Below are 21,386 nucleotides of genomic sequence, written 5' to 3'. Positions count from 1 at the left end.
AACATGTTTTCTAATAGACCATCCAAGCTGAAGTGGCCCGTTAACACCTCTGCAATCATAGGACAAAAAAGGGGGAGTTAGTGGGTTACAGACTGTTATAATAAGCCATAAATCCAGTGTCTTTTATTGAGATATAGTGTTATAATGTCTAGCAAAGTTATGAATTTAAGCTTCCATGCTTGTCTTTTGAAAGTGTTGTACAGGTTTCCTTTGAGGATGAGGATTGAAAGGTCAGATATGGTGATCCACAGGAGATAGGGTGTTTTTGTCTTTTATCATTTTTCTGTTTGTTCACTTGGGACTGTAGTGATTGTCTGGTTTCACTCACATAATTGTTATTGGGGCATTTAATGCACTGGATGTGATACATCACATGTTGTGATAGGCATGTGTAGGGTTCATGGATCTTGAAAGGGCCCAGGGATCTTGGGGAGGGGGGGTATTGATCATCATAGCCGTGGAGGAATGTCTGCAGGTTTTGCATCTGTTATTATGGCAGGATCTGGCGAGACTTGGAGTTGGTGAGCCCAGGGAGGAGCTTGCTGTGGGGAGCTTGCTTCTAATGATGAGCTTTGAGAGGCTGGGAGGTTGTTTGAAGGCCAGAAGTGGGGGTTCAGGAAATATTTCTTTCAGGATGTGGTCCCCATCAAGTATGGGTTGTAATTGTTTGATGACACCCTGTATGGGTTCCAGTTTGGGGTGGTAGGTGATAACTAAGCCCTGGTCTACACTAGGTGGGGGTTTCAATCTAAGTTACGCAACTTCAGCTATGTGAATAACGTAGCTGAAGTCGAGTACTTAGACCTACTCACCGTAGTGTCTTCACTACAGTGCGTCGACTGCTGCTGCTCCCCCGTTGACTCTGCCTGCACCTCTCGCGGTGGTGGAGTACAGAAATCGACGGGAGAGCGCTCGGGGGTCGATTTATCCCATCTAGACTAGACGCAATAAATCGATCCCCGCTGGATCAATCGCTGCTCGCCGTTAGTGGGTGAGGTTGGAGCAGGGGTGGGCAAACTTTTTGGGCTGAGGGCTGCATCTGGGTGGGGAAATTGTATGCAGGGCTGGGGCAGGGGGTTGGGGTGTGGAAGGGAATGTGAGGTGTGTGGGGGTGTGTGGTGTGCAGGAATGGGCTCAGGGCAAGGGATTGGGGCAGAGGAGGTGTGCGGGGTGTATGAGGGGGCTCAGGGAAGGGGGTTGGGGTGCAGGAGGGGTGCAGCATGCAGGAGGGGGCTCATGGCAGGGGTGCAGGAGGGGTGCAAGGTGCAGCAGGGGGCTTAGGGCAGGGAGTTGGGGGGCGGGGTCCAGGAGGGGTTCGGGCTCTGGCCTGGCGCCGCTTACCTAAAGCGGCTCTGGGGTGGCAGTGGCATGCACTGGGGCCAGGGCAGGCTCCTTGCCTGCCTGCCTGCCTGCCCTGGCACCATGCCGCGCCACTCCGGGAAGCAGCTGAAACCACGTCCCTGGGAGCTGCAAGGTGCGGTGCCTGGAGGCAAGGGCAACGCACGGAGCCCTCTGCCTGCCCCCACGCCCCGGGGCCTCAGGGACTTGGTGCCGGCTGCTTCTGAGAGCGGCACGGGACCTGTGGCTCCACAGGGGGCAATCCCACTGGCCGGATCCAAAGCCCTGAGGGGCCGGATCCAGCCCGCGGGCCATAGTTTGCCCACCCCTGGGTTGGAGGGTTGGTTTTTTTTTTCTGTATTGAAGCTGGTTTTCTTGAGGTATTTGTGTGGCCCATTCCATGATGCAATCTACTTCTCTAGTGGGGAGTCCTTGTTTGATAAAGGTACTTTTAAGTGTGTTAAGGCAGTGGTTCCCAACCAGGGGTCCGGAGCCCTGTAGGGGACTGGGGGCAGGTTTCAGGGGATCTGCTAAGCATGGCCAGCATTAGATTCGCTATGGCCCAGCACAGAAAGTCAATGTCCCGCTGTGCAGGCCTGCAGTCTGGGGCCCTAAGCCCCACCACCCAGGGCAAAAGCCGAAGCCTGAGCAACTTAGCTTTGCGGTGTCCACTGTGGGGAGGACCCCGGGTAATTGTCCTGCTTGCTACCTCTTAACACTGGCCCTGGCTTTTATATGCAGAAAAACAGGTGTTGTGGCACAAGTGGGCCATGGAGTTTTTATAGTAGTTAAGGTATGTATCCTGTATTTTTTCCTTGGAGCATATTCTGTGGTATCTGAGTGCCTGGCTGTAGATAACAGATTTCTTGGTGTGTTTGGGGTTGTTACTGGATCTGTAAAGGTAAACGTGGTGATCTGTGGGTTTCTTGTGCATAGTTGTCTGGAGGGTTCTATTGTTGAAGTCAATTGTGGTGTCCAGGAAGTTGATGCTGGTGCAGGAGCGTTCTAGACAGAGTTTGATAGCTGGGTGGTGGTTCTTGAAGTTGAGATGGAAATCTGAGGGATTTTAGGTCATCAGTCCAGAGAATAAAAATATCGTTGATATATCATTGGTTTCATGGTGTGTTCGTCCAGAAATTCTTCCTCAGTGTGGCCCATGATGAGGTTGGCATACTAGGGAAGCATCCAAGTACCTATGGCTGTTCTCATGTTTGGACAAAGTGTTTGTTGTTGAATGTGAAAATTATGACTGCAGAGTTAATGAGCCACTTCACCGTGAATGATCTCTGAGAAAGTATGTTAACTACCTCTGCTAAACAGTCTGTTCCACCTTGTATTTACCTGTGACACTTTCCCGGACCTGAAGAAGAGCTCTGTGTAATCTTGAAAGCTTGTCTCTCTTACCAATGGAAGTTGGTCCAATAAAAGATATTGACTCACTCACCTTGTCTCTCTCATGTACTACCGTGGCACTTTCAATGCATTTGCCTTGCTGTAGTACCCACAACAAAGCTAACAGAGTGCAATGGAGGGTTTAGTCCCCTTTTTTTGCAGCTACCATGGCACATCAACTGTCTCAGTAATACCTAGAAAATATTTTGCATTTGGAATCCAGAGCTAAAATTTGGCACAAGGAATTCATTTTTAAAAGCAGGAGGAATTCATCCCCTGATCACGTAAGTATTGTTTAGCATGCTTCTGAGGCAGGCTCCCACAGGAATTAACATGTGGGTTGTATCAATCTGGGACTACTTCCCACATATACCATACAATAAAACCATTCACACAAGGTGTCTCATAGCATTTCACAAAGAAATTGAAGGTTACATAGTAAGCAAATGCTAGATTTCAAAGAGAAGTCTTCAGCTCAGATGTATGAAAGGGATAGAACTTCAGGAGCCCTGAGACCAGCAGGCAAAATATTGCTTTGCAAAGAAGTGCAGAAGAAAGAACACTGGGGTAAAATTTTCAAAAGTGCCTGAGTGACTTAGGAGCTTAAGTCCCATTGCCTTGCAGTAGGATTGGGGATTCTAGGACCTAAGTTACTCTAAGAATGGGACTTAGGCACTTTTGAAAATTTTACCCTGGCCATTTGTGACTTTAAACAATGGGATAAATGCTAACGCCTGTTCTAAGGAGCTTAGTAAGCTGAGGGAAAAATATCAAATAAGCAAAACAGAACCCAGCTGTTGGTCATGATAAGAGCAAGACTTCAAAGATGAACATGACATCATCCTGGAAGCCAGTGTGAGGACTCTGGAGTAGGAGTTGCATGCTAAGTGGTCAGAATCCTGGCTGTTGAGTTGCTATGATAGTTTGCAGATACATTTTGGCAGGCAATTCAGGAAATGAAGAATTACAGTAATCAAGTCTAGCTGTTATAGAGGCGTGAATTCCAATCTCCAGGTCAGGGCTGCAGGGATTGGGGTGTACTCTGGTAATATTTCTCAAATGATAAAAGGAACATTTGGTAACACGTTTAACACGTTCTGACACAGGCCTTAGTCTAATGTTACCCCCAGATGTAGAAGAAACGGCACTGCATTACAGCCATCAAGTGGCGAGGCGGCCACAGGCACTGAATTTAATTGCTGCGCACAGCTAAAAAGAAGCATTTCATTTTTAATGGTAGTGAGTTTTTAAAAGATTTTGACTTCCATAAATTCATGGGTGAGACATAAAGACTTAAATCTGCAAAGGGATTTAGGCACATAATCCAAAATTTCAAACTAATCCCTGCTCAGCTGGTGCCTTACATTCCCTAGGTGCGTACATTTCTGCTGGTAAAATCCCTAAGGTGCCCAAATTTCTACTGCTGGGCACATGCACAGCTACCTTGGTCCTGATGCCCGAGTGCCTAAGCCCCAGGGGGATCCTCAAACTAGGCAGTGTCCCACCTATCAAGCATAAGGCCTTGCACAAAATGATGGTATGGGTAGTGGAAAGTTTCAACAGGAGAGATTGAGAGAGACCTTTCCCAGGGTACTCCTATAGCCCAGTGTCTTGGGTTCCAATCTCTGAGATGAGACTTGGGTTCAAATCTCTGCCCCACATCTGGTAGAGGGGGGATTTGAACTTGTGTGTGAGTGCTCCAACCACTGGGCTAACAGTTGTAAGGGGGGGGGGGGCTGCTGGATCCTCATTTATTATTTATTTTATAGAAAGGATTTTGGTGCCTAACTCCATGAGAAGCGTGTGACACTATCTCGGGGTGCTCAGGACTGAAAGACACCCTGTTACTAACCTGCTTGAGAGAGAGACTCGTTTGTGAATAACTAGTTGTGAGGTCCCTGACACCACCAGTCTGTTAGCCACCAAAACAACATCCTCAGATCTCTGCCAGCCCCTCCTTTGCCTTGCAGATAAATAAGAGGTGCGCCCCAAACCCTGACCCCCTCTGAAAGCATCCCCCTGTAGTATCCAGCCCCTGTCACTGGACACACTAATTTACCAGATTCCCTGTTCCCAAGGGAATAACCATAGCTTAATTGGTACAACTCAGGATTAGCTCTTTTAAAACACAACACGACAAAGATATATTTATAGTGAAACAACCATATGTTGTCAAAGATTAAGATTTAAGAGCTACCGAGTAAGGTTAGGTTTCAGAGTAGCAGCCGTGTTAGTCTGTATCCGCAAAAAGAAAAGGAGGACTTGTGGCACCTTAGAGACTAACAAATTTATTTGAGCATAAGCTCACGAAAGCTTATGCTCAAATAAATTTGTTAGTCTCTAAGGTGCCACAAGTCCTCCCTTTCTTTTTGCAAGTAAGGATAATAGAAACAAAAATAATGACATATAAAACAAGAGGTATAACATGCTTCTTAGAGTCTACAATTCATTTTCTTTAAACAGTCTAAAATTCTTGTCTGACATAGTTTCTCAGTAGGGTGACCACCCAAGCTAATTTTAAGGGAGGCTCCTTGACCATTTTAAACATTAAATGGCAGTTTATGGTAATTGCATTGTATACTCGAGGGGAGTAAAAACATACACTTGAGAGCAAAATACATGATATGTGAAGGGAAATGGTGTTTCCTTAAAATGTCCCTTAAAGTAAAGCACTGTCCCTTATTTTTCATGTGCTTTCCCCTATTTCCTTCCAGTAAAGGTGGTCACCCTATCTCGCCCCTAAAGCTTTCTTGCTGTGTTTCCAACCAGGACAGGTTGGGAATCCCATTTTCATTAATGTAATCACACTGCCCAATTACATCCTCAAGTGCAGGATAACAGGGTGCTGTCCCTGTCCCCCAGGTATAGCCCAATATATCTTTGAAGGCAGCGCACCCCCGAGCCCAGAGAAAGCTCTTTTCCCCCTGCTAGTCTCCTCCTGTTACATCTCACCACCTTCCATCTGACTTCAGCTCAGAAGGGTGATTGTGAATGAGCCAATACTCAATTTATATTTCAACAGACAGACCATTTCAGCTGGTCTGGCAGGAAACCAGTTTTTCATTAGGAATAATACCTTGATACAAACAGTCAGGGCATTCTGTCAGTGCATAGCTATAACTTTTTTAAACCGCAGGCTACTGAGCTAGTTGGACCATTATTTGGACCTAGTATGGCGGTTCTTAGGGTATTTTCTTATGTTGGGATAGCTACTTTATAGCAAGTGTATGAAAGGATGCTCTAGGTGTAGTTCAGGAGATATTAATGTAGGGCTTTTTCTAGCCTACTTGCTATGTGGTCTCCTGTGACATAGATCAGATACTGAGTTGATGTTTTCAGGGCAGTTCAGCCATGTTGGAAAGGGTGGGCGTGGAGGTACCTAACTCACCTGCTGTGGCAGGAGGGACATCAGAGCTGCATGGAACTGGCGACCTCAGACTGGGCCTTATTACCTGTTCTTGGGACCAGATTCTGTGCCTTCTTTCCATTGCTCTTAAAGGGGCTGCAGTGGCCCTCTGAGGATTCCTGCCAGTGCAAGGGTGGTATAGGACCAGCACAGGCCCTGCTTTAGGGGCAGGGAGTTGGTGAAGCACAAAATGGCCTGGCTGTTCTGGGCTGCAGCGCACTACAGAGACAGCTGTGGCTAGCTGGGGCTTGCTCTTAATTTATTCCAGAGGCTGCATTGGAGCAGACTGGAAGTAGCGAGGCGCAAAGCCACCTTTGCTGGCCCCCTGCTGCACCTTCTCTGCTGATCCTCCGGGGCAGTGTGGCCTATGCTTCCTCTCTTTCTACCCTGCTGGTGCCATACTGGCAGCAGGCCTAGGAAAGTTGTGACCCCCCTTTGGTAGACTGTCTGTAGCAGGAAGGAGAGCTAGGATCCCCCACTTTCAATACCAAACACCAGTCTGTGGAAAGATGACTGAGACAAGCAGCCAGTTTATAAAGACCCATGTTAAAGCTGTTGTTCTGATTCTTAATATTTCAATAGGTTTACCAGGCGAGAAAGGAGAAAGAGGCAACCCAGGTGTTGGAACACAAGGGCCCAGAGGCCCACCAGGGCCTGCAGGTAAAGTTATCGTTCTCCAGAGCTCTTAGGGTTAACACACAGCTGTAACCCATCCTAGTATTTGCAGGCCAGTTGAGATTCTCAGGGGTCTGTCTAGCACCTTGCAGGCTTAGGCAGCAGGACCCTTAGTGTCCCAAATCTACGTTGGGCACCTCAGTGTCACAATGCTTGTGTCATGACATCACAACCCAGCATAACATGATGACACTGTGTCAGTCACACACATATTCTCCCTTTGCCTACAATAAACCACTTGTCCAAAGGACATGTGCTTTTGTGGAATAAGGGATTGATGACCAGGAGTGGCTATATTTGGTTTCTTATTGAAACATTTATGACTGCTGGAAAGGTTTATACTTAGTTCACGATAAAATATACAGGGTGAAATCCTGGCCCAATAGACATCAATGGAAAAAACAGATTTGACTTCAGTAGAGCCAGGATTTCCCCCACTGAATATATTGCTAGAAAGGCAGAGTATTCCAGGTGTGACTAACCTCCCCGAATAGTTACCTGACACTTGGTGCAATCTGCTGAGCCTTGACTGCAAAAGATTTGCTTATCAGAAGTATTATAATAAACTTTCAGGATAAAAAAACTCTCTGTGGTAGGGATGACTTAGCAGTATCCAGAGAGGATGTGAGGCTTAGCAGCAGTAGGGTAATCACCCAAAACTCTTCCCAGTTTGCTGGGGGAGTTTTAAGGAGTTCCCAGGAATCCCTTCCTCTTTAGTTAAGCTGTCTTCCTGGGTATTTACAGCACTCTCGGAGCCATGGTATCCTAGCAGGTGCTTCCAGTGCTGCCAGGATGTTCTAAAGGCAGTGCTTTTACTGAGGATGATAGTTATTTGTTTCATGCATGTACTTTATGCAGGACCTTCTGGTGAAAGTCGAACTGGCAGCCCAGGGCCACCAGGATCTCCAGGCCAACGAGGCCCAGCTGGTCATACAGGTGTTCCTGGTCCACAGGGTCCTTCTGGCCCACCTGGTTACTGTGATCCTTCTTCTTGTGCTGGGTATGATGTGGGAGGTGAGTACATTTCTTCAGTGTAAATAGTCTTTATCCAGCCTTTAGGAGTCAGCTTTGTAGAAGGGGTGGGATGAGAAGGAAGTGTAGTGCCTTTACCAACAGCCAAAGTAAGATGGAGGCCTTTGATAAAACCTTGCATTAAAATGTGATACCCCTTGAAAAGCTATGGGTCTATTTCTGTTCTAATTTATGGATTTACACTAAGAGAAGAGTGTAACAGAGTAAGAAACAAGAAAATTCACATCAAATCCAGAAGGCCTATACCATGAATGAAGCGTATCAGTATTGTCATGTGTGTGTTTGTGGCACTGTCCGATTGTATGCATCCACTACCTGTCAACTGAATGTTTTATTTGTTGAGTCTCCATTTTCTAATGTTTGTGACAGTGGAGTCTTGTAGTCTTTGAAACATATTACCCAATTTCCTCATTCATGTGCTTCTATATAGCATGAAAGCATGAACTCTACTAAACAAAAACTACTGTAACCTGAAAGAAGGACGCACGTGCTCATCAATAACCAATGAAACAATCCAGAAAACAGGATCTTTTCTAAAATCCCTCCTGTAAAATTTAGGGATCCTGTATTGTAATATTTTCCATTATAATATATAGAGGCAATGGAAGGAAATTAACAGGAATTATGACACAGTCATGATACTGGACTTTAATTTTAATTTTCTGTTTTAGTAAGCTATTAGTCACTACAAATGTAATACATGAGACAGCTTAGTTTGTATGTTTTACTAATCTGTATGTTTTTGTTGTTCGTCTCTTCCCATCCTTTTCTCCTCTCTACCCCCACCCTCTATTGTTCATTTCCTATTTTAAGGCCCAATCCCTTACAATGGCTTCCACTCCAGAAGGTGAAAGGTTCATTCTGGTTGCATTTTTCCTTTCATTTGGCTGAAGGTCAGAAATGATACTGAGCTGCCCTATACTTTACATCAACAATATTGACCGCCACTAACAGACTTGGTGTTACTGCTGTATATGCACTTAGCTTCCTTGTCCTGTTAAAATTAAAATTTGCCTGACCTTTTCTGTCCATTAATGATAGATTCTAGGACATAATTGGAATCTGATAAAGCAGACAAATTGCTTTAATATATAATAAGCACAATGGTGTAATTTTTGGTGATGATTTCCAACTAACTTGGCTGTCGAGTGGTAGGTTTGTTTCCAATCTCTCCTGCTTATTGTGTTAAATGTTTTCAGTTTCTTTTTGTGAATTAAATGTATTGTATTTAAAGAGATGAAATATTCAAATTTCCTAATTATTACTTTAATTTTCTGCTCCCCTCCTTTTGTGCTAACCATATAAATACTCTCGCTGGTGGTGGGTCAAGGTGGATACGGTGATGCAACTGATCAAGACATCCCCGTAGTGCAATTGCCACATAACTCCTACCAAATCTATGACCCAGAGGAACTTTATGATGGTGAGCAACAGCAGTATATAGTTCCTGGGTCCTACCCCCAACCAGCCCAATATCCCCAGTCCTCCTATCCAGAACCTCATCTTGCTCAACCAGAGTTTACTCCTGTTCAGGAAGAGATGGAAGCCATTGAAGTGAGATCTCCTGGAATTAGTCGTTTCAGAAGGCAAATATCAAAAAGAAGTGTGAACACTCTAATACGTAAGAGGGCAATTAAAAAAAACACTTAAGGAACTGTTAAAAGGGAAAATTTATGTGCATATATATTTAGGCTTGTGTCCAGTTGCCTAAATTATCATCATGGAAAATGGTTACAGGCTCATATGTTAAAGGGAAAAAAATTGTACACAGCCACCTCAAAAGAACAAATAATGGTAATAATGTTGCATGCCAGAAACTATTAGTATTTTAGTGGGTTGGTGCTAGAAGATTAAAAGCTCATTTATAGACCTTTGAGACTCTTGTGTACTGTTTGACACATTATTCAAACTGTATCTAAAAAAAAAAAGGCATCACAATAGCTGGTTTAATTAAGACAATTCAGAAAAGTTAATTCAGTAGTATTTTGCTGTCCATGTTTCTCCATATGATTTGTTCCATTAATATTTTGATAAATTGTTTTCTTAACAGAGTAACCTTACTTAATTCACCACTGAAGACACTGCATATTCACTAGGTTTCCTTATACCTGGCTGTTACATCCCTTCACAAAGAAGTCTTATGTTAATGGAATTTTTTTCACAGTATTCAAAATACACAAAGTTATATGGGAACATGCTGATAATTTATTGTGAACCTATTTCAATTGTTTTGTATGCAAATAAAAGTTGCACACTTTTATAAGTAAACATTCCATTTTGTTGATTTTAGCTCCAAATATTTGGACTAAACTTCAGATGGCAGCGTGTAAAGGCAGAATATAGACACTTTCTCAATACAACACTTAAGGACCTATTATTTTTGCCTTCATTATAGTATCATAATGACAAAAGAAGTAGTATGGGACACTTGTTTGTTTTGCTCTACAAAATGCACACAGTTGAAATTAAATTTGTATTTATTACTTGAAAACTACTAGTGTAAGATGAAATATGAATAAGACAACAGAATGTGAAATATACAGCACGTGGACACTGGATATTGCATATGGGTACCAAACTAGTAGCAAAGGACTGGAATCTGTAACTGCAAAACAACTTGGTCAGCTAATCATGGCACAGTGCAACCACTCAAGACACAAATCAATTCACATACTACTATACTTTAATCTATAATAATGCACATAAATGTAAAAAAGGCAAATATAACTCAAATCAGAGTTCTGACCAGAGTAAGCAACAGTTATGTTAATCTTAATGATAAAACCTCTTGTAGGATTTAAAAAAGAGGAAGTTGCATACCTTATAGTAATTGGAGGTTCTTCAAGATGTGTGGTCCTTACCTGTGGGTAGTCATGTGCTCCATGTGCCCAGAGTCGGGAATTCTGAAAGCTGTGTCTGCTGGTGCCCTTTATCTCCTTGGTTGGGGGCACAAGGAGAGCAAGGGTGGGGAAGACTGACCACTCTCCACTCCTTTCTCTACCACGAAGCAGAAGATGAGCCAAAGCAGATAGGATGGAGAGCAGGGAGTGGAATGCAGAGAGGGACCACACATCTCAAAGAACCTCCAGTTAATCTTCTCCTCTTTGAGTGCTGGTCCCTATGTGTATTCCACTGTGGGTGACTGACAAGCAGTACTCAGGAGGTGAGGCAGTTGGTCCGTCCTGGCCTTTATCTACTTTTTTGAGGCATGAGGTTAGGAAGAACTCATTTGTGGACCAGTGGACACTGCTTTCAAAAATTCTCCAGCTCCGTGGGTACCCACAGTGGAATACACATAGGGACTAATGTCCAAGGCTACTTACAAACCTCTCAGAAACAAGATTTGTATTGCAGTAGTGCTTAATCATAGCCCCGGGCGCCATTGCGCTAGGCACTGTAAAAACATTCTAATTTAATAATTACTCCAATTTTTAATTCTTATCCACGACTGATCGCTTTGGAATATGTTTTGTCTGTGCTTATGCTGCTTAAATGCCTGTGTGTTGGGCTAAGAGATTGCATGGCAAAGATGAAGCAGCTGACACCATGGTTACTGTTCCCCTGAAAAAGGCCAGCGTGTGTTCATTCTCATCCAGCTAAGGACCATCAGTCTCTGCTTGTGCCCCATGGTGCGTCCTCTTTGCTCATCAATATAAAGGGAGGTGACTCATCGGCATTTAGTCCACAACAAAGTTGTATATTTTTTGCTGTAGTCTCAAAAACCTCTGGCCCCAAATTAGTCCCCAATTTACCAGAGCATTTATGCACAGGAGTAAGGACATCCCTGTTCATCTCCCAGTGCTCTTTCCAGTAAGATAACCACGTATGTTTAAATTCTGAACTTTAATTTCTGCATTGTCATTTCTTTGCCCTCTAATTCTTACCATTCTCCTGCAATTAGCTCCAGGTAAGCTATGAAGTGCGGGATTGAAGAGGGTGCACAGTAAATTTCTCACTGGAACTTCCTGCATTTTACGGAAGAATGGTGGAATAGCATAGAATAATTGACTAACTGCATTTCATGGCAGGATGTATGCACATTCATACATAGTAATTCCTTGCCAGAAAACACTCAAGTCTGCCTCACACAGACTAGCCCAAATAATTTTTTTTTCTTCCAGACAAATTAACAGGAGAAGGTATTGAATACTAACTTTCCCAACTACGCAAATAGGTACAGCATAACATTAAGATGTCAAAGGACAGTTATACCAATTTTTTTAAATGCTGGGCAATAGTGATTCCAATTCTGCAGTCCTTAATCAGGCAAAATCCCTATAGGGATTAGGTCCTAACAAACAACTTTAGAATGGGAGTACTAGTGGCACCTTAGAGACTAACCAATTTAGAATGCATACTGACCCTGAGTGCTCTAAAAATGTGTCCGAAAATGTTTGTATGTAGTTGGTAGGCTACAAAAGTATTTTCACACATTAGTACTTGTTTTAACATTTTGAAGATGGCCAGCTGCATCTTTCATTGTAACAACATGGAAAATACAAACATTCTTAATGCTAACACTTGAACATTTTCTAAGTAGTACTTAAACATTTTTAACTTCATTATGAAATCCAGAGAATCTCATTAAGTGTATTGAACTGAAGTAAGTTTGCTACTAGCATCACCAGAGGAAACAGCAGCAAAAATAAACTAATGAGAATTCTGTAGAAATATTTTGCAGGAGGATCTCTCTATTTGTATGAGATTTGGGCAGGATTTAGTGAATGCAAGAGATCTACTTAAAGCCACAGTCTCTAATATTTGAGTTAGAAAGAAATTAATGCTACTGTAACTGCAAGGGTAGGAAATTAATATACTGTTGTCTACACAAAGAGTAGTTGAGCAGTAAAATGTATAGTCAGTCAGATACAGGGCAGAGTGCTATCCATCAGCTTTAGACTTTGGATTCAATGCTGAATAAGCTCAAATCCACTCAACTGGTTTCCTTTCATGAAAGGGATTTTTTCTGGTCTGCACTGCCACTCATGTAACTAGCCAGCTCAAATGTACATGTCAGTACACAGTGTAAATCCCAGCCTACAAACTTGCCTTTCTAAAGAGCTTTCCCCACCTCTTCAAAGAACATACATTGAAAAATTCACAGGGAATTATTTACGTGTCATAGGTGCCTATCACGTTGGTATCTAAGCTCCAAAACCAGATATACAGAAACTATGACGTTGGTCTCTCTCTACCATTCACTAGAGTTCAATGATGTGTGTTGTATTTTGTTGTTGCTGAAAGGTTTATTACTTAGAAAAGTGGGTCTAAAGCCGCATACAGTATGATGTTACCGATGCTTTACAGCATATACTTTGCTTATAACAAGCCCACCATTTTTAGCTCTGCAGATGATGTAAATCAGCATAGCACCCTCGGAAGTTAAGGGAGCTACATCAGTTTGAGAATGGCCCATTAACTAAATGTACTCAAAATTACGTCCCACACTGAATCAGTAAGCTCTTTTGAGTGAGTGGCAGTAGATAATATTCTATCATTGGCTAAGGTCTACTTGGGATGATCCTAAAATAACATTGAAATGTTTTTCCTAACAGGTTAACTAGAGCGTTATGAATTAAAGATTCAGGATGTCAAAAATGCTTAGTTGTGTATATTATGTACAAGTATATTATGTACATAGACTGTGATTGTGACAGCAGTCTAGGGGTTTTAGACACATTGCCCATTAAAGTTAATAGATGTGTCTAAACCCCTTAAATCAGTTTGATAAACTCAACCATTACACACACATTATATAGAATGTATTTCAATTTCACTGCAAGGTAAACTAATCCTGTCTCCAGAGTGAAGCCCCCCTATTAATAACCCCACTATAACATTAATTCTCTTAGAATAGTAATATAGACTCAAGCCTCCCTCATAATGAGGAGACTCATCAGGACTCTTTGCTCCATGTATGTTATTAACAGCTGCAGTATATAATCACTGTGCTAGTTATATTCTTGCTCCATATTCTTCAAATACTGCCATCAGCCATCATGGAACAACTCTCCCTTCTGCCCCTCCCACACATAAATCCTTCTAATACACAAGTTAGAGGATAACTTTGAGGCAATACAATGAGAGTATTGGTAATGTTTCATATTATGAGTTAATTTACGTATTGTAGTTCACAACTTGAGCGTATATTTACAGTTTAGTCAAGCAAATATTAAAATTATGGCTTACCATAATCAAAGTACTCCATGCACACAAGTTAATATATGTGAACCTAGTGTGTCCATAGAGTGTCCTCTGATGATAAGTACATGGGAGTGCCCATCTAACAAGTCATAAAAACTATTTTATTTTGAATTTGTGCACTTGCCAAAAAAAGTAAAAGACAGATGCTCAGGCTCAACATTTCCTCCAAAATCCAGTCACTTTTATCCTGAGAGTTCCAGACTTTGCCAGATGGTCTAATAAATTAAAGTTGCTGATTGTGAAGTATTTAACACAGGATGAATGGCTGAAACCATCCAGTGCCTACCTATAAAATATATACTGTATCCTCACACACAAAAAAGAGGGCTTATTTCAAGAAGTCGGATTTTTTTTTTGTTTTAAAAAAAAAATACTCCTACGTTAATGACTGAAATTAGGTTGTGAGATCACTGGCTAAGAATGTTTCCTAAAATAAGTCCATTTGAATGCCAAAGAAATGGCTGATATGAAAAATACATTGTAAGCAAAACAAAATGTACTTTCTCTTATGCTCTGGCTTTAGAAAATGGAGCCAAAATTTCCTTGAGAGACTAAAAGAATGAAAATTGGCATACAAGCAGTCTATATCCTCAACCCCAATGGCAATACTAGAATAAGGCCTTAATTCCATCACCACCTTCACTTAGGAGCATTGTGTACACATGTAGCCCCATCGACTTCAAAGGGGTAGTTTGTAGGAATAAAGTACACTTTTGAATGAAAAGATTCGCTGTAACAGGCCCTTAAAAGTTTTGCTTAATTTGCATCACTGAACAGTTATTTTGCTCATCTTCAGTTTCATTGTTTGGGATCAGTAAGAAAGATGCTACGTTTCTGTAGTTTAAGTAAAACAACCTAATTTTCCTAAGACTGGGTTGAAGGACAGATTTTGGTTTGAAAGGAAAGAGCTCTGTGCAATCTGTTTGGTTTTCACAGTTGGTGTCCTATGCAGGATTTTTCTTGTTTCAATAGGCTCTTTGTCAACTGCAGTCAGCCCACGGTTGAGTTGCCATCCAGGCTTGCCCTTCCTCAGTTACCCAGGGGAAAATATTTTAAGATCAGGCACAGCTCAAGATGTACATTTCTATGGCTACGTGCTGATCTACGGACAAACGATTTTGCACGAAAATTGTGACTAGGTGCAGTTTTTCCTCAAATTTTTCAAAGTAGCAACGTTTATTTTAAGACAGAGATGGTCATGTGGACACCACCCCTCTGTCACAGTGTTAGTGTCCCAGGGCACCTAGGGGCCAAGATGGGGCCATTGCACTCACCCCGCCTCTGGTTTGCAGTGCCCAGGCATTCTGCTACATGGGTCTGGTTGCAGGAGGATCAGTCCCCTGGATGAGTCTCCAATAGTCCACCCTCTTCCAGGGTTGTCAACAAACTTGAAGAAATGAAAACACGACTGTTCCAAAGGTGTGATAGGGCTCTTTCTTCAGAGGGTCTCTGGTAAGCTGTGGTCCTAACGAAGCGTAGAAGCTAGTCTAAAAACATAGTCCCACAGTAATGATTCAGCGTCAGGCCTGCCCTTCCTTCAGGGAGGGAACCCACTGGTTGCCCAAGAAAATCTTGCCTTCAGCCAGCCCTTCAGGAGCTGAGGACTGGAAGCAGGCTCTCCTCTGTGGTCTGCCTCCAACTATTCGGTACTCTCCCTTTTTAAACCCTTTCCCTCTGAGTGGGACATCTCTCACAGATGTAGCGGGGCAGGATTGATTGAGCCCATAATAGTTTATTAACCCAAAGCTGCGCCATGAAGGACTTGTGGAACCCATCACACCCTCCCATTTGTAATAATATAACCTCCTGCTAGAATGAACAGTGGTAGTACTGGAAAAGTAGTATTAGGAAATATTTAGTTGTCATTTAATGCAATTTAGCAGGTAGAAATAAAGAAGAGTCAGCACCATGTCACCATCCAGCTCTTTGCGGACTACTCGAAAGTGCACAGCGGACTAACAGTGGTCTATGAATTACAATTTGGGAACTTTTAGGCTAGTACAGAGTAGTCCCCATTCTGTCTGAATGTTACAAAAATGTCTTAAAACTAAGAGAATGGCTTACAATATTGATTAACTTTTAGGTTAAACTGATGCTAATATTAATACAATATGATGGAAACTGCAGATTCACTTAGGGCCACATTCAGCAAAATCTCTCCTGACTTCCATTCAGCATGTCTTCAGAATCTGGAAAAGGTTTTCTGAAGAACTGGGCATAAAAGATTATGTCACAATACAGTTTTATGTGCACTCAGTTTAAAAATATTTAGTTATAAACGAACATGTAGAAGTGACAAATGGCTTCCTTATATACCACAAGTCATAGTTTCCTGAAGCTCCAAAAAAGGCTATGCAAGCATTAAAGAGGTTCTAAAATACTTTTCTTGATTTTTCTTAAAACTGGACTTTGTATTCTATTACATCATAAAATGTGTGAAAATAAACCATCTGCTCTGGCAGGTCAGTAAAATAGTTAATTTACAGTTACTGTACAGTTCATGGGAGTGAAATGTCCATAATTATTCACTATTATTCCTTGAGAAAAGGAGACACAAAGTTCTGCAGCATTTAGTCTGAGATAGCTTAAGTGTCAGTAAACAACATGTTTCCATTAGATGTAAATACACAGAAAGATAACTGGAGTTCTCTATAGAGAAATAAAAAAAAATCCTTTTATTAACATTCAACATCAAAGGCCAGATTCATGCAATACATTCTGGAACAGGTAACGTCAGAAATACTATATCAGTGTTTAGCTTGGTGTTTCCATTACACTAAAGATGACTGATCTTCCCCAAACAAATTTGCCTTGTACCTGAAAAAAAATCTGTCCTCTACATAGAATGGATGATTAAGATGCATGTGGGTTTCCAAGTTAATGTGATGCTGGAACTCATCCTTTCCTCTTTCAGTTCTTTTTCACATTTTTCGATAATCTTTAGGTCTAGAAAAAAAAATCATCATATTTCATCAACAAAAGCAGGCATAGAAAATACTTGTTTGACTTAAAATCTCTGTAACCACCATATGTATTGTAATTTCCTTACTTTTGGTGCCTGAAATTTCAACCTTATGGTTGGTGGGGTTTTTTTTGTTTTTCTTTTTGGTAAAAAGAAAAATGAACACATAAATCTAGCAATAAATGATCAAACCAGAGCTTTGAGAATTTACAAGCCTCAAGCTTTGTTTGCAAGTTGTTTGATACCGGGTCTAGGTTAACTGCTCCCTACCTTCACAAATGTAACAGTGCATCTTTAAATGAGTGCATTCTTTAAATAGCTAAATACTGCTATTCATTTTTCTCCAAACTTAGGTTTGTTTTTAAAATCTGAATAAGCTCTACAAAACAAGACAAGTTTGAAGTTGAGAGCTTAGGCTATACTTTTGAGTTATCAAAAACCATTAAAGCTGAAGAATTTAAAAATCTACTTTACTTTGTATCTTTTCTGATGTTTATGTTTTGCATTTCAGTCTGCTTGGACAATGAAACTAGACTGGACTATTCATAGTGTCCTGGGGTTCACTAGCAAACAAAGGGGTTACTAGAACCTGCCACTCTCAGCCAGTTAACATCCACTGGCAGTAGGAGCAGACTTTTTTCTGACTCCTGCTGGGCACAGGGTCAGGCCAGATCCCAGCCTTTTGAAGACTTCTCAGTAGTGGCATGAGATGTGGCCCTGACACCCCCAGTAGAACCTGGGGAAGAGTACAGGCTCCCCAGCCATTTTTGAAGATGTCTATTGGTAAACTGATGATATGGTAACTTGAGATGAAGAGAGTGGACACTGTGGACAGCATCATCAAACTGCTTTAAAACACAATCTGCCTTAATATAACTTATTAGAAAAAGCAACACAAAGCAACAGTTGCTTTCACCTACAAACTGCAAATGGATACAGTAACTATAGAGCTCTTTTCCAATTCTAACTAGATACAGAAAGATTTTAAAAAGTGGAGACCTCAGCGTAGAAGCCAAAATTGTGTACAAAAGGTTATTTCAGTAGACTTCATGTGAATCTCATTAGTAAAGACGATGTTTGGAATATTTCATTGTCATGTGCAATTCACAAAAGTAAACCTGACTACATTTTCAGATATGGAATTCAAATACCAGGAAGTCAGTGAAGAAGTATTGTGTACTCAGGCTAACTGCAGAAATTCACAACAGGGACCACACAAAGCATCTACCTAGATGGTTCCACAGAAACCAGGCAAAAATCTCACTATTTCTTGTTAGGTGTTAAAGCCACATGTCCAGGATTCAGCATTTTGCCATGGATTGTAAAGCTGTATAAAGGGCATATGTGAAATACTACTTTATATGAAAGCAACTGAAGTGGTGATCTAGAGTCAGATCTTAGCTACTTATCACATGTATTGCTATGCATAATTTACAGTTACAAGACATACTTTTACGAAAAAAGGGACAACTGACCTTTTATATTATGTACTACATGACTTTTTACCATTCAGTCAATTATCCCAGTTTAGTAGTGCACTGTTTGTATTAATTTCTGAACTCTGTCTTCATTCCACATGCAAAAACTGTAAACAACATGTATGGACTTACAAGGAAATATTTAAACAATTGGACAATGTTTATTCAATTATAATGTGGAATTGAAATAAGTCCAGCATTCAGTAGCTGGTAAATGAAGCAAAGCCATGTTTCGCAGAGCTTTGCAAGATGATATCTCCCCAAATCTTTGGAAATGCTCCAAACTGTGTTACTCTAAGATCACTCTCCATGCATGCTCATGTAGTTCAAAATGTTGTTGTGTCTGATGTGAATTAAAAGTGGGATTTTCAAAAGTGCTCAATATTGGCCTAACTTTGCTCCCACTGAAATCAATGGCAGTTTTACCTGACTTCAGTAACAGCAGAGTTGGCCAACACTCAGGGATTTTGAAAATCCCATGCCAGAGATACTATTGATTGCATGGCATAGTACAAGTTTCCTCTTTTGAGTATTTCATAGTCTTTGTGTGTGTACCAAATCATTCAATACACACATACAATAACGCTTCCTCTACCCTGAGCACTGAAATTTGTTTCTCTCTGAATGGCAGCTTAACATTTCAGTCCAGTCAGCTGGCAGTCTGTGCAGGTCAAGCTTATTATGTTAAACTGGTTACAGATCTTAGGGTCCCACAGAACTTTTCACTGATCTGAAAACACATTCAGGATTGTTCTGGTTTTGTTTTTCTGCATGCAGACTGCAATTTGGACTTAAATTTTGTTGTTTCAAAGTCAAAAGGAATTGAAGCCTCAGTTTCCAATTGTATGAGGTTAATGAAGCTCAAAAGCTGATTTGTCTCTGCTGAAAGTCTACCATGAACAAACATAAAAGTTCTTAAAGCCTTTTCTGAAGTCATACTAGGCTTTAACAGTTATTGGTAATTTACTTTTTGAAAGCAATAGTCTCTGCTTTACAGACTGTACTTGGCACTGGTAAAGCTAAGCCTTGAAAAGTAGTACCTTTGGTAAGGATGATATCAATGTTTTGTCACAGAAAGAACTGAAGCTTAAAAAAAACTTGTCTAACTCGGAAAGAATTAGAAGCTATTGGTGAACATCAAAGGAAAGCTCCTTGCTGATAAACCCCATACATTTGGGGGGGGGTGTGTTCCACTAGGCAGGGAAATACTTTATCACTCTCACAACAAAACACTGCAATTATGCATTTGAACAAACTGTTTTAGTGAAACCTAAGAAAGTACCTATCATTTAACTACTTCAAAAAGGAAATGAGGTCTCCTAGAAAGAACCGGTTCAAAACTTCATGCGCTGGCTGAGGAAAAAGACTGTATGCATTTTAAAACACTGAATATTCCTGTGAAGAATTTATCTGCTGCATGTTGTTAACTGCAGACTCCTGGGAGAGGGATACAACCTCTCTGCAATCAAAAAAAATGCACAAATGAAGGGAAGTAATTTTGGTTTTGCCAATAATATGTAATGTAAATCCATGCAGCTGATGTCTGCCAGCAATATGTACACCCCCCCAGGAATGTTACACTGCATATAAAAAAGCTTTGAAAACATAAATCAGTAAAATTCTAGGAAAAAAAATCCACTAATTTAAATAAGTAGCCTCTTCGAATGATAATTTCTATGAAGCTACTGTTTCTCCCTTACTAGGAAGTACTTTGGAATTATGCAAAAAAGATGTTGAGAGATGGTCGTGAGCTGCAAAATTTGGATACAGATTTTAAATCTCTTATGCCCTGTTGATACAGCAGCATTTTTTCATGCCCCCTAACTGGGAAGAGATGGGCACAGCTGACTAAAACACTGTTTTTGTCCAGAGAGCATACAGTTAATACTTGGTAAATTTTAATCTTCTGCCATCCTTGCTTGCTGCCTAGACTGGCGCACAGTTCAGTTTCTCTAACAAGTTAGGCATATGCTTATTTTGCTGTGGAGACAGAGGCATCCTTATACTGTCCCAGTGAAACTGGCAAATCTAATCCTCCCCTCTTTCCAAAACTCTGTGAGGTTAGACATGTCACAGAGAACTTTCCCATGTGATATAGGTGCCAGTCTATGTGCCTGAATTCTGAAGACTCTATCCCCCACCCTGTGAAAGCAATCCAGTAAGACTTTCCTTGATACATTACACAGAAAATGCTGGCCAATTTAAAGCTTCCAGAATTTTCTTTTGCAGGATCTATTGTTTTCAGCACATTGTCTGACTAACTTAAAATTGTGAGCTGTAGAGCAACCTCATCTATCCAGAATCCTGTGTGAGGAAGTATGGAATAGCTGCGCAGAATGCATTCAAAATAAACCCAGTTAAGTACCAGGCGTGTGGGTGGCGATGCCACAGTTGTGATGGCAGAAAAGCTTCTCTGAGGACATAAATTCAATAATGTTACTTGTAACGAGTTAAGCCAATTGTGCCTCTAAATGGCTCCAGAATCACAGGTGTAGCATGGCTGATCCGGTTGCATCTACACTAGTCTTTTCTTTCCTTAAAAAGTACCATTGGTACATCAATCAATGAAGCTACAGCAACAGTAAGAGTGCTAATGTAGAGAAGCCATTGAGGTTTCAAAAAATATTTCTTTTAACCTTGCTTAAAGGAGGTCTAGATGGCAAGAACTACTAGGAGTTGACAGCAACTTGTCTACACGAGCACTCTCACCACTGCCATCAGCAACGGTAGTAGTGGGAAGCTAAGGAAAAAAGGCTAGCGTAGACAAGACCTCTGTTTAGTCCTTAACCTGCATCAGTGTATAAAGAGTTTTGTAAATGCCTAGGTTAGACACACAAACTCCCAGACACAGACATGAAAGTTAAGATTTACAGACTCTTAAGTACATTTATTTGCAGAA

The 21,386-nt window shown here is 41.3% G+C and overlaps 2 protein-coding genes across 5 annotated transcripts in view; one reads left to right on the top strand and one right to left on the bottom strand.

The window, feature by feature from the left end:
• COL14A1 (collagen type XIV alpha 1 chain) overlaps positions 1-10,091 on the top strand; it is a 174,755-nt gene extending 164,664 nt beyond the window's left edge. Inside the window, exons 46-48 of one of the 2 annotated variants that reach the window (XM_073330233.2) lie at positions 6,719-6,796; positions 7,670-7,825; positions 9,174-10,091. In XM_073330233.2, the coding sequence (XP_073186334.2) occupies positions 6,719-6,796; positions 7,670-7,825; positions 9,174-9,493 (554 nt within the window). In that variant the 3' untranslated portion in view covers positions 9,494-10,091. Of the gene's footprint in view, positions 1-6,718; positions 6,797-7,669; positions 7,826-8,656 lie in introns of both variants that reach the window. The other variant, XM_078851428.1, reaches the window with a different exon arrangement.
• Positions 10,092-16,701: 6,610 nt separating this feature from the next.
• MRPL13 (mitochondrial ribosomal protein L13) overlaps positions 16,702-21,386 on the bottom strand; it is a 51,553-nt gene continuing 46,868 nt past the window's right edge. For all 3 annotated transcript variants that reach the window (XR_012157104.2, XR_012157105.2, XM_073330242.1), the window contains one exon: positions 16,702-16,993. Coding sequence is in view for 1 of the 3 variants with exons in the window: in XM_073330242.1 (XP_073186343.1) it covers positions 16,969-16,993 (25 nt within the window). In the remaining 2 variants the exon portion in view is untranslated. The remainder of the gene's footprint in view (positions 16,994-21,386) is intronic.

This window comes from Lepidochelys kempii, chromosome 2, assembly GCF_965140285.1.
Source record: "Lepidochelys kempii isolate rLepKem1 chromosome 2, rLepKem1.hap1, whole genome shotgun sequence".
Taxonomy (NCBI): Eukaryota; Metazoa; Chordata; order Testudines; family Cheloniidae; genus Lepidochelys; species Lepidochelys kempii.
The sequence above is the reverse complement of the archived record's forward strand: the minus strand, read 5'-3'. Positions and strand labels throughout refer to the sequence as shown.